Source organism: Entelurus aequoreus, linkage group LG11 (assembly GCF_033978785.1).
Source record: "Entelurus aequoreus isolate RoL-2023_Sb linkage group LG11, RoL_Eaeq_v1.1, whole genome shotgun sequence".
In the NCBI taxonomy this organism is placed as follows: Eukaryota; Metazoa; Chordata; class Actinopteri; order Syngnathiformes; family Syngnathidae; genus Entelurus; species Entelurus aequoreus.
The window spans coordinates 36,930,723-36,944,301 of NC_084741.1; the positions used below are offsets into that span (position 1 = coordinate 36,930,723).

Here is a 13,579-nt window from a genome sequence, read left to right on the forward strand (position 1 = left end):
ATAGATTTCACCACCAGGGGTGGAAATGAGACATTTCTATTAGATGTAATGGTTTTCCTTATTGGGACCATGATTTATGTCCTTACTTGTTCACCGGTCCTCATATGGAGGGTACTTTTTCCTTGTTTATGTCTCAAGAAGGGTAGAAATACAAGGACACACACACACACACACACACACACACACACACACACACACACACACACACACACACACACACGCACACGCAAGAAGGAGGAGTAGACACCCACACATGGGGGCGGTGATGATGATCAGCATGCTTCATGTGTACCAGCAGGGCTGAGTTGACAACAACAAAGCAGAGGCAGACTTGAGGCAAGCACACATCTCTCACCACACTGCTGGCTGACTTTGCCGTTGTTTGATCCCCGTCACTTCGAGACCTCAGAGACATGCACTTTGATAAAGGTGAGTACAACTTTACTGCTACGGGCATTCGACATGACACTTTCTTGGAATGATTGACGGATGCTCTCCATAGCTTTTTTTTTTCTTCCATCTTTAAAACATACCAACCAATGGTGTCTACCATGTAATCATGTCTGAGTTACTTTGTTTTTGGAAAGACTTGTGGTGACGTCAAAGCTTCTCCGTCCACTTTCTGACATATTTGATCATGCATGTTGATAGTGTTTTAGACCACAGAATGAGGAACTTGGCACAGTCTTTCTGTGAAAGACAGCGAGCCCAGAAGAGAAAGGTCTCTGGAATCCCCAACCTGACACCCACACACACATGAGTCTGTGTCCAGGGCTTTCCACATTGCCCTCATTTGAATACAGCACAGGTAGCCCAATGTACAGAAGCCAGTGGAACTTCCAAAGCCAAACACAACCCATCTACTTAATTTGACTTAACTTAACTTAACAACATTCTGAACTGTCGCTCAATTATAAAGAGACTGTGTAATAAGTAATTAGTCATCAACAATTGTATCGTCTGAGAAATGGACATTGTAAAAGTGTAGGTCTGACTTCGTAGGATATGTACAGCGAGCAATGAAACAAAATTATTTCCATATTTTTCGGTACTTTTCAGTACTTTTCTTATTGTCTTTATTTTAACAAAAAATCTTAGGGTACATTAAACGTATGTCTGGACTGTGCCGAAAATTAAATTTCAGTTCTTGTGTGTCTTGTACATGTTAAAGAATGGACAATAATAAAGCATCTTGATCTTGATCTTGACATATGTTTCTTATTGCAAGTTTGTCCTTAAATACAATAGTGAACATACAAGACAACTTGTCTTTTATTCGTAAGCAAGCAAACAAAAGCTCCTAATTTAGTCTGCTGACATATGCAGTAACATATTGTCTCATTTATCATTCTATTATTTTGTCAACATTATGAAGGACAAGTGGTAGAAAATGAATTATTTATCTACTTGTTCATTTACTGTTAATATCTGCTTACTTTCTCTTTTAACATGTTCTATCTACACTTCTGTTAAAATGTAATAATCACTTTTTCTTCTGTTGTTTGATACTTTACATTAGTTTTGGATCATACCACAAATGTGGGTATCAATTCGCTACCAAGTCATTATAGGATCATACATTGGTCATATGCAAAGTCCTCATGTGTCCAGGGACATATTTCCTGAGTTTATAAACATAATATAAATTTTTTAAAAATGAAAGAAGATGTTGTGATGCCAAAAAATATTGACGTAATTAGATATGCTCCTGTACTTGGTATCATTACAGTGGATGTTAGGTGTAGATCCACCAATGGCGTTTGTTTACATTGTGGCGCCAGTGAGCTACGGTGTGTAGTGAAGCATGTTTAGCTATTCCTCGTCCTGCAGGGATGATACTTGTAAGAAACTTACTTTATTTGTTGCCATGGAGGCGAGGATTAGTGATTTAGAAGTAGCTACACCACTGCAGACTGGGGCTGGACTTTAGCCATGTCTTAAAGCACCTCTTCCTGAGGGCGTTTCAGTGTTATAACTTCACCTTTATTGTTAGTTTTTACACCAAAATGCGTCCATTCTCTCTTTTCTATCTACACACTGTCTGCTTGTAAGTACTCCGTGATTGTGTGCTGCCGAACATGCTCCTCTGCTCGTAAACCAGCAATGACACTAATGATAATATGGGTATACTGTACAACCCTACTTGCTAGCATTAGCTTATAGCTAGGGATGGACATGGCTTTGTTTTCCAGGCATCATGGTTAGGAAGAAAGTGAGTGTGAAGGACATACATTGAATTAAAGAAATAAGTAAATCGGAGCGTATCCCTGCTAATCTGCACCATACTGAAGCAGAATGAGTTGATAACGCCAGCCAAAGAGGTTAAAATAATATTTAAACAGCAGACATTTACACGTGAAAATATGGGAAAAGGCTGCTGATGGTGTGTTTGACGGAGAAGCCGCTGGAAGGAAGTACCGTACAATTCCACTCTCCAATAAAACTAATGTAATTGTGTTTTTTTTAAAAGACATGTGTGTTGTTTTTGTGGGGGTGAGTGAAAAGATAAATGGATTTAAGTGATACAACATTTATTCGAGATACAAGTGTTTTGAGTCAGGAGCACCGTCATAGAACCAATTCATTAGCTGGTAAATTGAGGTAGTACTGTACTGCATTACGCGCCTGACGCTCACATAATGGAGGGGGAACAAGAGTAATTACAATCATTAATTTTGTCCCTCATGTCTTACATGTGCCCTGACAATATCTCATGGTGGCCTCTCACCCAAAGTCAACTGGGATAGGCTCCAGCTCCAGGGTAGAAAAAATAAGAATGACTGGATCGATGAATGTTTAGCTCACATTGACCCTTTCCTATGTCTCAGTAAGTCTCTTGTATGCTTCTGTGGTTATCATCACACTTTTCCTCTAGTACCTCTATGTGGTACTGTCACACACACACACACACACACACTGGTTATCATTTGGAATGGGGACCAAGTTTTTGATCATCACTCGTGGGGACCACCCTTTCTACAGGTTGTGGAGGCGTAAAAAAAATTTGGTAAAATGTCCACTGCCCAGTTAGCTCATACACGTCTTTAAATCTCTGTATTGATGAAGTAATGTGCTGATCATTCTTACTGGGGACCATGGGGAAAAAGAGTTAATATGGTTCATGGGGACCACATTTAAATAATTTTGCATAATTCACACAAATGTGTACGTGACTACTGAGGACCATTACAAAAAAAAATCACACTCAAACTAACCAGTAAACATGTTTTATGGGCCAAAGCTTAAAAATCACTTAGGCATCTTCAGAATGGATCTGACTATCAGTTAAAAAGGTTTTATTTTAGGGGACCTGATTTTTTGTCCCCATACCGTCAGAGGTCCCTTAAAGGTGACTGTGTAAACAGAGCAATGTCCCCATTAAGTAAGCATTGCCAGATCACACACACACACACACACACACACACACACACACACACACACACACACACACACACACACACACACACACACACACACACACACACACACACACACACACACACATGCACACACGCCGCACACACACACGTAAAACAAACTTGCAAAGTTTATATTTTGGATGCTCACCAGGTTACAACCTCAAAATAATTGCTGATGTTGTCACATGCCATGACTGTTTAAATTAGGGATGTTCCAATAAGGGTTTTATGCTGCTGATTCCGATCATCCATGCGTGAGATCAGCCGATACCAATACTGATACCAATCACAGGTATGAATTGTAAACTTTTCATGGTGAGTGCTATTGACGGTTTAACAATATCAACACAATGTTTAAACTAGTTCCTTATTTTCTTCCTTTGTGTGCAACATGTTAAGCCTCAACCTCCAGTGATAATGTTACTTGATGATGATACTTAAAATACAGAAGAATGCAGTAATGGAGGTGATTATTATTAGAGGATCGACATTTATGATCGGCAATAAAATGCATTAATCTGCTTTTTTCCCAGAAATCGGGCGAGACTGATCGATATCACGAGTTTCATGATTTTTTCTGGTTAAACTTAGTACGGTGCAACTCTTTGAGCCTCTGATGAAGCTCTCACTGTATTATGTGTGAGAAATTTCACTAATTGATAAACATTTTTCAAACTTTCTTTTGCCATTCCAGACTGCACTTTTTGACCAAAGTTGACATTTCCTTGCAAAGATCAAATGACTCAGACTCAGCGTGATATATTGTAGCACCTTCAGATCTAGATCACGAAACTCAATATTCTGATAAAGTGACCTTTACGTGGCTACATCAACCACACCGTGACTTATTGTGTAAGAAGTGTAGACTGAATCCTCAAGACATTTGCATATACTGTTCAAGAAGCACTTTCTGAACATGGGAAATGGACTAGACGAGACTGGGGAAGAAACAGAGACATGGTCGTCCTTTCAGACGTGTAGTAGAAAGCAGTTGAGGCTCGTGAATGTGCCAGGGTGACACGTTCACGTGTGTCACACACAACAGGAAGATTGTGGTTTGTGTTTCTGTGAGCGTAACGGAGCACAGAAATATGTCATAGAAATGAAGTGGTAATCCCTTTGTGAAGGTTTTCTGTTCAATCTACCCGATTAAGCCGTCTCCCTAATGGAGGACACGTATCAGCTCAGACACAGAGTGGAAACTGTGCAAGAAGTCTATGTGTGTTTGAGGACATCATCACTGTTTCCTAGAGTTCTTATTTGCCTGCCTAAGGAATTTCCAGGACATAATCATGCAATAACACTTTTTTATACTGATGTAGTGCAACAGGTGATGGAGAAAAAGCCTACATAGACAGGATACTATATGAAAATCAGCTTTTACCTTGAAAATCAGCTTTTGCCTTGAAATTCAGATTTGCCTTGAAAATCAGCGTTTGCCCTGAAAATCAGCTTTTACCCTGAAAATCAGCTTTTACCTTGAAAATCAGCTGTTGCTTTGAAAATTAGCTTATGCCTGGAAAATTAGCTTAAGCCTTGAAAATCAGCTTTTATCTTGAAATTCAGCTTTTGCCTTGAAATTCAGCTTTTGCCTTGAAAATCAGCTTTGGCCTTGAAAATCAGCTTTTGCCTTGAAAATCAGCTTTTGCCCTGAAAATCAGCTTTTGCCTTGAAAATCAGCTTTGGCCTTGAAAATCAGCTTTTCCCTTGAAAATCAGCTTATGCCTTGAAATTCAGCTTTTGCCATGAAAATCAGCTTTTACCTTGAAAATCAGCTTTTACCTTGACAATCAGTTTTTGTTTTGAAAATCAGCTTTTGCCTTGAAAATCAGCTTTTACTTTGAAAATCAGTTTTTGTCTTGAAAATCAGCTTTTGCCTTGAAAATCAGCTTTTACCTTAGGGAATAAACCAATATACTTAAATGAACTTGCAGTTAGTTTAAAAAATAATTACAATTACATATTATAATTAAGTGTGTCCCGATCCGATGTTGTTATCGAATATCGGACTGGTATCAGCAAAAAAAAGTATCGGATGATGACTTGCATCTAAAACCTCCGATATAAGCTCTGATACAAGCAGGCTTGCAGCGTGTTTACTTGTACGGCCATTTAACATTCAAATGTCCTCCATTAAACACACAAGTCTGATCTTTCCTTTTAATTTAGTGAACTAATTTACAAAAGGTAAACATGGTAGGCTATAGGCTACTGAGAGCTAGCAGCTACACAACAGCTAAGCACACAAAGACGTACGTAAAAGGTGTCCTTAATTGGACGATATTACAGTCTTGAACAACCCATTTGTCAAAATAAACATTATTGTTGCATATTGTTTACATCTGCAAAATATCCAAGGTAGAAGTGTGTTAGAAAGTGTCCACTAGCAAACATACAGTATCTGGATCATTCAACTTCCTGCGTCATACCCTCTATTTAATGTATTGTTGTGACCACTTAGGTATCACCAAAACACAAATTAACGCTCCACTTCAAGAGCATTAAGTTGTCAGAAGGTTAGTGTTTTCCATACCCATACCCATTTTCTTCGAGTAAGTATACCTAATTAAACCTTTTCTAACATTACACACTCCAAAATAATACAAGCATGTATAAGTATGTACTGTGATCTGTGATGATATCGTATCGTTTTAATATCGATATTGGCCAACATTCAAGGCTCCAATATCGGTATCGTAAACAGAAGTGAAAAGCCACATTTAAACTATCTATTGTATATCATTTAAACTTCAATATTCTTTAATAATGCAACACATATTATATTTGTCATGTCTGTGTTAATCATGTTTTTGTTTGGCCATGTTTTGCTTCGTTTTTGGACTCTCTTTTTAGTTCCTGGTTGCACTTCCTTGTTTTGTTTGGTTTCCATGGTCACCCATTAGTTTTCACCTGTCATGTCACGCACCTGTTTCACGTTTTGAGTCACGCACCTGTTGTTAATCATGTCTGTGTTATTTAAGTCTTTCTTTCTGTTCTCTCGTCCTGCCTGCATTGTCTTTATGTCACACCGGTTCATGTCTCTTTCTGACCAAGTAAGTTTTTTTTCTATTCATGCCACAGTTAGCGACTTTTGTTCATGTCCTTAGTCTTTTGCCCATGTGCAAGTTTTTTTTGTTTCATAGTCATGTGCACGTCTTTAGTTTGTTCTTTTTGTTATAGTAAAAAATAAATCCAAGCCTACCTTCACGCTGTCGTCCGGAGCCGTTTTTTTGCGTTGGAAGAACAACTCCGCAGCGAGCTGCAACCCCCCCCCACCTGGCAGAATGCAGGCAGCACGAAAGAACAGAAAGAAAGACTTAAATAACACAGACATGATTAACAACAGGTGCGTGACTCAAAACGTGAAACAGGTGCGTGACATGACAGGTGAAAACTAATGGGTGATGTTGCGTTTGACCAGATGTTCCTCCAAGTGGGATGTAAAACGCTGGTCAGTCCCAAGTTCCTTAGATGACATATAAACTGAACTCAAAGGTACCACCAAGCACAGAATAGGTATTTTGTAATTTATTGTCAAATATTTGAGAATAGAGACCAGCCTCGAACAACACATACAAATGCGTAGCCCAAGTTGATATGGCATTCCAAAGGAAAAAGCAACTCTTTTCACACAAAGAAAGCCCCCATCTCCCCCCCCCCCTCCTCTCAACACTGATAAGAAGAGAGACTTGGGGGTTGTGTTCACATTTCTGATGGTTTACGACCCTGTCTAAACAGGCAATCTGAAGACAAAGAGAAACTGGTATACAGAGTATACATGGAAAAATATGAGCTGATTCAAACATGATTATGAATAAATAAATAACTCTTAAACATATGCATTATCCACAATCCCCCTTCAGATCTTATCCAAAAGATCTCTCCTACGAGAGCAACACCTCTAAAGGACGCCCTACATTAAAGTAGGTGCTGTTTTGGTTTTCGAGCAAGCTATCGATAAACAATCAAACCATAGTTACATGGGAGAGAGAAGGAGGGAGTCAACGTCAATGTCGTCATTGTCAGGGAAGGAAACTAACAGTCCCTGAAAGTCACCACTATGCTTGACCCCCTTCAGTGACATAGCAAGCCCAGAACCAGGGTGGGGTTGACCTTCTACAGCTCTAACAATGATGCGGGTGCATAGAGACTTAGCACAAGGGGCAATAAAGCAACCGCAAGAGGCTATAATGGCCAAGAAAACTCCAATGGAGACCAGGACAGACTTAATTAGGTCATTCCACCTGCCAAATGTGCTTTGGAGCCAATCTTTAAAGGGGTCAGAGACCCCTGAAACTTCAGTAAGTTCCTTAGACAGGACCTGGAGGCCCTCTAAGGCCCTCTAAGGCCCTCTGAACTGAGCCATCGGGGGCAGTGTTGTTAGGAATGAAGGTAGAGCATTGGTCACCAAACATTGCACACACACCTTCTTCCTTGGCTAGGATGCGGTCAAGGGCTATGCGGTTCTGGATGGCCAAGTTGTTCAGCAAGTCCCTCAACGGCGTCACGAGTCAGGTTGGTCAGTCTCAACAGATTATAAAAAAACATAGTTAATGCGTTCTACATTTTTAGTAGCAGTCACAGGGAAATAAGCACCAATGATAGGAAGGTTCTCGAAACCTGCACAGGATTCACACCACAATTTGTGTTGTGAGGGGACCCCTCTTGGTTGTCCAATTGCATCAAAGTAAACACCATCAGGGTTTCTCATCAGATCAAAGGAGCCCTTTACACTCCTCCGAGATAAAACATGGCGGCGTCGGCGAGAAGTTAGAGAGGCCGCTGAGACAGGAGTTACAAGGGGAGTTAATTTAGGGTGAGTGGGGTCACCAGTCTAACCATAGCACAAAGCCCTACGGATAACGTTGGGATTCTAATGTACAATCTGTGCTCCCCACAATACCAGAATAAGTCAGCTCGTGCCCAAGGGCCTATCCTTGAGCCATCTATCAGTGTGGTGCACCAGGAAGGGTTAATGTCACCCAATTTGTTGGGGGACGAAGAGGGTCCTTTGAATTGAAAACACGTGTAATTCAGCTTTTGGGTCACAAATGGAAGAAGTCGGGTGGAATTGTCAACAGGAGGGTACACACTAGCCAAAAAATCGCACCCTGGTGGCGTGGGTTCAGAGAACAAGGAAATAAGACAGTTTGAGCCATTTATGTCAGTCAACTTAAAAGGAGCGGGGTAAGTGTGGGGAAAAGGACGTCCAGCGGAACAAGCAACACAGTCACCCAGGTTTTGGCATCCACCTGAGCCACAGGTTTACCTGTACCCGCTCCTAAGGTCAAAGTTGCCAGGCCTTCGGTGGTGATGTCATTAGCACGCACAGATGTGAGAGCCTTTGAAACACCACCAAGGTGGGGTGGTACTTTAGGTGCTACAGAGGGTGTAGAGGTAGTTAATGCCCTCTCAAGGATATTAATTTTAATATCAATCAATCAATCAATCAATGTTTATTTATATAGCCCTAAATCACAAGTGTCTCAAAGGGCTGTACAAGCCACAACGACATCCTCGGTACAGAGCCCACATACGGGCAAGGAAAAACTCACCCCAGTGGGACGTCGGTGAATGACTATGAGAAACCTTGGAGAGGACCGCATATGTGGGTAACCCCCCCCCTCTAGGGGAGACCGAAAGCAACGGATGTCGAGTGGGTCTGACATAACATTGTGAAAGTCCAGTCCACAGTGGATCCAACACATCAGCGGGAGTCCAGTCCACAGCGGGGCCAACAGGAAACCATCCCGAGCGGAGACGGGTCAGCAGCGCAGAGATGTCCCCAACCGATGCACAGGCTAGTGGTCCACCCGGGGTCCCGGCTCTGGACAGCCAGCACTTCATCCATGGCCACCGGACCTATGCAACTCCCCCTCGCAAGGGACAGGGGAGAAGAGGAGAGAAGAAAAGAAACGGCAGATCAACTGGTCTAAAAAAGGGGGGGTCTATTTAAAGGCTAGATTATACAAATGAGTTTTAAGATGGGACTTAAATGCTTCTACTGAGGTAGCATCTCTAACTGTTACCGGGAGGGCATTCCAGAGTACTGGAGCCCGAATAGAAAACGCTCTATAGCCAGCAGACTTTTTTTTGGCTCTGGGAATCACTAATAAGCCGGAGTTCTTTGAACGCAGATTTCTTGTCGGGACATATGGTACAATACAATCGGCGAGATAGGCTGGAGCTAAACCGTGTAATACTTTATACGTAAGTAGTAAAACCTTAAAGTCGCATCTTAAGTGCACAGGAAGCCAGTGCAAGTGAGCCAGTATAGGCGTAATATGATCAAACTTTCTTGTTTTTGTCAAAAGCCTTGCAGCCGCATTTTGTACCAACTGTAATCTTTTAATGCTAGACATAGGGAGGCCCGAAAATAATACGTTACAGTAATCGAGACGAGACGTAACGAACGCATGAATAATGATCTCAGCGTCGCTAGTGGACAAGATGGAACGAATTTTAGCGATATTACGGAGATGAAAGAAGGCCGTTTTAGTAACACTCTTAATGTGTGACTCAAACGAGAGAGTTGGGTCGAAGATAATACCCAGATTCTTTACCGAGTCTCCTTGTTTAATTGTTTGGTTGTCAAATGTTAAGGTGGTATTATTAAATAGATGTTGGTGTCTAGCAGGACCGATAATCAGCATTTCCGTTTTCTTAGCGTTGAGTTGCAAAAAGTTAGCGGACATCCATTGTTTAATTTCATTAAGACACGCCTCCAGCTGACTACAGTCCGGCGTGTTGGTCAGCTTTAGGGGCATGTAGAGTTGAGTGTCATCAGCATAACAGTGAAAGCTAACACCGTACTTGCGTATGATGTCACCCAGCGGCAGCATGTAAATACTAAAGAGTGCAGGGCCAAGAACCGAACCCTGGGGAACTCCGCACGTTACCTTGACATAGTCCGAGGTCACATTGTTATGGGAGACGCACTGCATCCTGTCAGTAAGATAAGAGTTAAACCAAGACAAGGCTAAGTCTGACATACCAATACGTGTTTTGATACGCTCTAATAAAATATTATGATCGACGGTATCGAAAGCGGCGCTAAGATCAAGAAGCAGCAACATAGATGACGCATCAGAATCCATCGTTAGCAATAGATCATTAGTCATTTTTGCGAGGGCTGTCTCCGTAGAGTGATTTGCCCTGAAACCGGATTGAAAAGGTTCACAGAGATTGTTAGTCACTAAGTGTTCATTTAGCTGCTGTGCAACAGTTTTTTCGAGAATTTTGGAAATAAACGGAAGGTGGGAGACCGGTCGGTAGTTTACCATGAGGTCAGGATCGAGGTTAGGTCTTTTGAGCAGAGGATGAATAACCGCTTTTTTGAATGCTAGGGGAACAGTGCCGGAGGAAAGTGATAAGTTTATAATATTTAACACTGATGGACCTAATAATACAAACAGTTCCTTGATAAGTTTCCCAGGAAGTGGGTCAAGTAAACATGTTGTTTGTTTTATCCCACTTACACGCTGTAATAATTCCTCTAATGTTATTTCATCAAAAATAGAGAGACTATTTTGGAGGGCAGTGTCCGTCGTATATACAGTCGTATTTGTGTTAATAGAGCCCAGTTGTAGCTGGGATGCGTTGTCTTTAATCTCCTTTCTAATGAGTTCAATTTTCTTATTAAAGAAATTCATAAAATCATCTGCCGAGTGGGTGGAGCTACTGGGAGGAGTCCCTTGTTGGGTTAGCGATGCTACTGTACTAAACAGAAATTTAGGATCGTTTTTGTTGAGGCGGATGAGATTTGAGTAGTATTTAGTTTTAGCTAAGGTAAGCATGCGTTTATAAGTTATTAAACTATCACTCCATGCTTGATGGAAAACCTCAAGTTTAGTCGCTCGCCATTTGCGTTCCAGTTTTCTACATGATAATTTCTGAGCTCTAATTTCTTCTGTAAACCATGGGGTGCGCCTTTTAGGGGCCCTTTTTTGCTTTAGCGGTGCTATACTATCAATAATTTTGCGCAAGGCATCGTCAAAGTTGTTAGTGAGTTTATCAATAGAGCCGACATAATTTGGGAATGGTGCTATTACCGAAGGCAGTAGGTCAGCAAGAGTCATCGTTGTGGCAGCATTAATGTTGCGGCCGCTATAGCAGTTATTATTATTATTAGCTTGTTGACAAAGAGTCAAAACTTCAAATTTTATAAGGTAATGATCGGACATTACTTTAGTATATGGAAGTATCATAACTTTGGAGGTGGTGACACCCCTGACAAGCACTAGATCTATTGTATTACCGTTGCGATGCGTGGGTTCATGTATTATTTGTGTAAGACCACAGCTATCAATTATGGTTTGGAGCGCCACGCACTGAGGGTCCGATGGGGTATTCATATGGATATTAAAGTCCCCCATTATGATTATATTGTCGGCGTGCGTCACTAGATCAGCAACGAACTCTGAGAATTCACTGATAAAGTCCGAATAGGGCCCAGGGGGGCGGTAGATAACAGCCAGGTCGAGAGGTAGCGGTGTGACAGACCTCATAGTAAGCACCTCAAACGATTTATATTTATTATTTAGGTTAGGGGTAAGGTTGAAATTTTCATTGTATATTAGTGCGACACCCCCTCCCCTTTTAAGAGGGCGGGCAACATGCGCATTCGTATAGTTAGGAGGAGATGCCTCATTGAGCGCAAAAAATTCGTCCGGTTTGAGCCAGGTTTCGCTAAGACCAATGACGTTAAGATTGTTGTCTCTAATGACCTCATTAACCAATAACGCCTTGGGAGACAATGATCTTATGTTTAAAAAGCCCATATTATAGGTATTGGGCTGTTTTGACGAGTTTTTGTTAAGATTATCCGTAGTGGCAATATTAACAATGTTGCGTTTATTATGCGTAGTGCACTTTAAATAGTTTCGACCATATCTAGGAATTGATATGACGGGAATTTTCCGATTGTTTGTTTGGTGCTGCAATAGACTGGACATATCATAATTTGCCACCTCAGTAGAATGCATGTCCACCCCTGACACAGACACAACAGAAAAAACATTATGTGAACTGTGTATTATTCTAAGAGAATTGCTATGCGTACATGGATTATCCAGCCTGGCGCTGGCTAGTTCTAGCTTAACTGACTCCTCACCCGGACTAACAGACATTGTAGTTGCCTGTGACCGGGCTTGCTCTAGTGTAGTCAGTCAAGTGAGACTTAAATAGTAGTCTATGTTTCTAGACAGGATGATGGCGCCTTCCTGGTTAGGGTGAAGGCCGTCTCTCATCAGCAAGCCTGGTTTGCCCCAGAAAGAGGGCCAGTTATCAATAAACGTTAGCCCCTTCTGCCTACAGTAGCTAGCCAACCACTTGTTAAGCGAGACTAATCTGCTATATCTCTCATCATTGCCTCTCGCAGGCAGGGGGCCAGAGACAATTACTCGATGCCTGGACATCTTTCTGGCGAGATCACAAGTCCTGGCTATGTTTCTCTTTGTAATCTCTGACTGTCTCATTCTAGTGTCATTGGAGCCAACGTGTACAACTATATTCGCATAATTAGTGGTGCGATTAGCCTGTCGTACGTGTTTACTAGGCCTGTTGCGAGTTAGCTCCCTAAGATTAGCTTCAATGTCAGGTGCTCTGGCCCCGGGGATACACTTTATTGTGGCTGGTTTGCTAAGCTTTATGTTTCGGGTGATGGAGTCCCCTATAACTAAGGTGTGGTGCCCGGTAGACTGGGGTGTAGGACTAGCTAAAGAGCTAAATCTATTATGCGTCTCAACCGGTACACCGTAGCTTGTAGGCCGCTTAGGACTGCTACAAGCTGGGCTAGTTAGCTCGCTACAGCTAACGCTAGCAGATGTGTCCGCAACATCTAAAGTTACGACATTACTCTGCTCTAACTGGCGGACACGGCCCTCTAGCAGAGCCAACCTCTCCGTGAGTATGGTGCAAGACGCGCAGGAAGCCATTACTCACAGTGTTTTCTGTCACCGAGTGAAGTTCCTGCTGTCCTCAGGGAAGTGGTCGCGGTCTGTAGGAGTAGCTTCTTACTGACCGGCGCTGCCTTTCTCCGCGCTAGCTTAGCAGCTAGCTAGCTGAGGAAAGGGTGGGACAGAGATCGGGTGATTTGCAAGTTAAATAGTACCACTAAAAATGTTTGAGAAGTGATAAAGAAAGCTGTAGAACAATTAAAA

At 41.8% G+C, this 13,579-nt stretch overlaps 1 protein-coding gene across 1 annotated transcript in view; it reads left to right on the forward strand.

The window, feature by feature from the left end:
- The first annotated feature begins 330 nt into the window (after positions 1-330).
- Positions 331-13,579, forward strand: part of LOC133660652 (NF-kappa-B inhibitor delta) — a 39,542-nt gene continuing 26,293 nt past the window's right edge. Inside the window, 1 exon segment of the mRNA XM_062064224.1 lies at positions 331-429. Coding sequence (XP_061920208.1) covers positions 414-429 — 16 coding nt within the window. The 5' untranslated portion in view covers positions 331-413.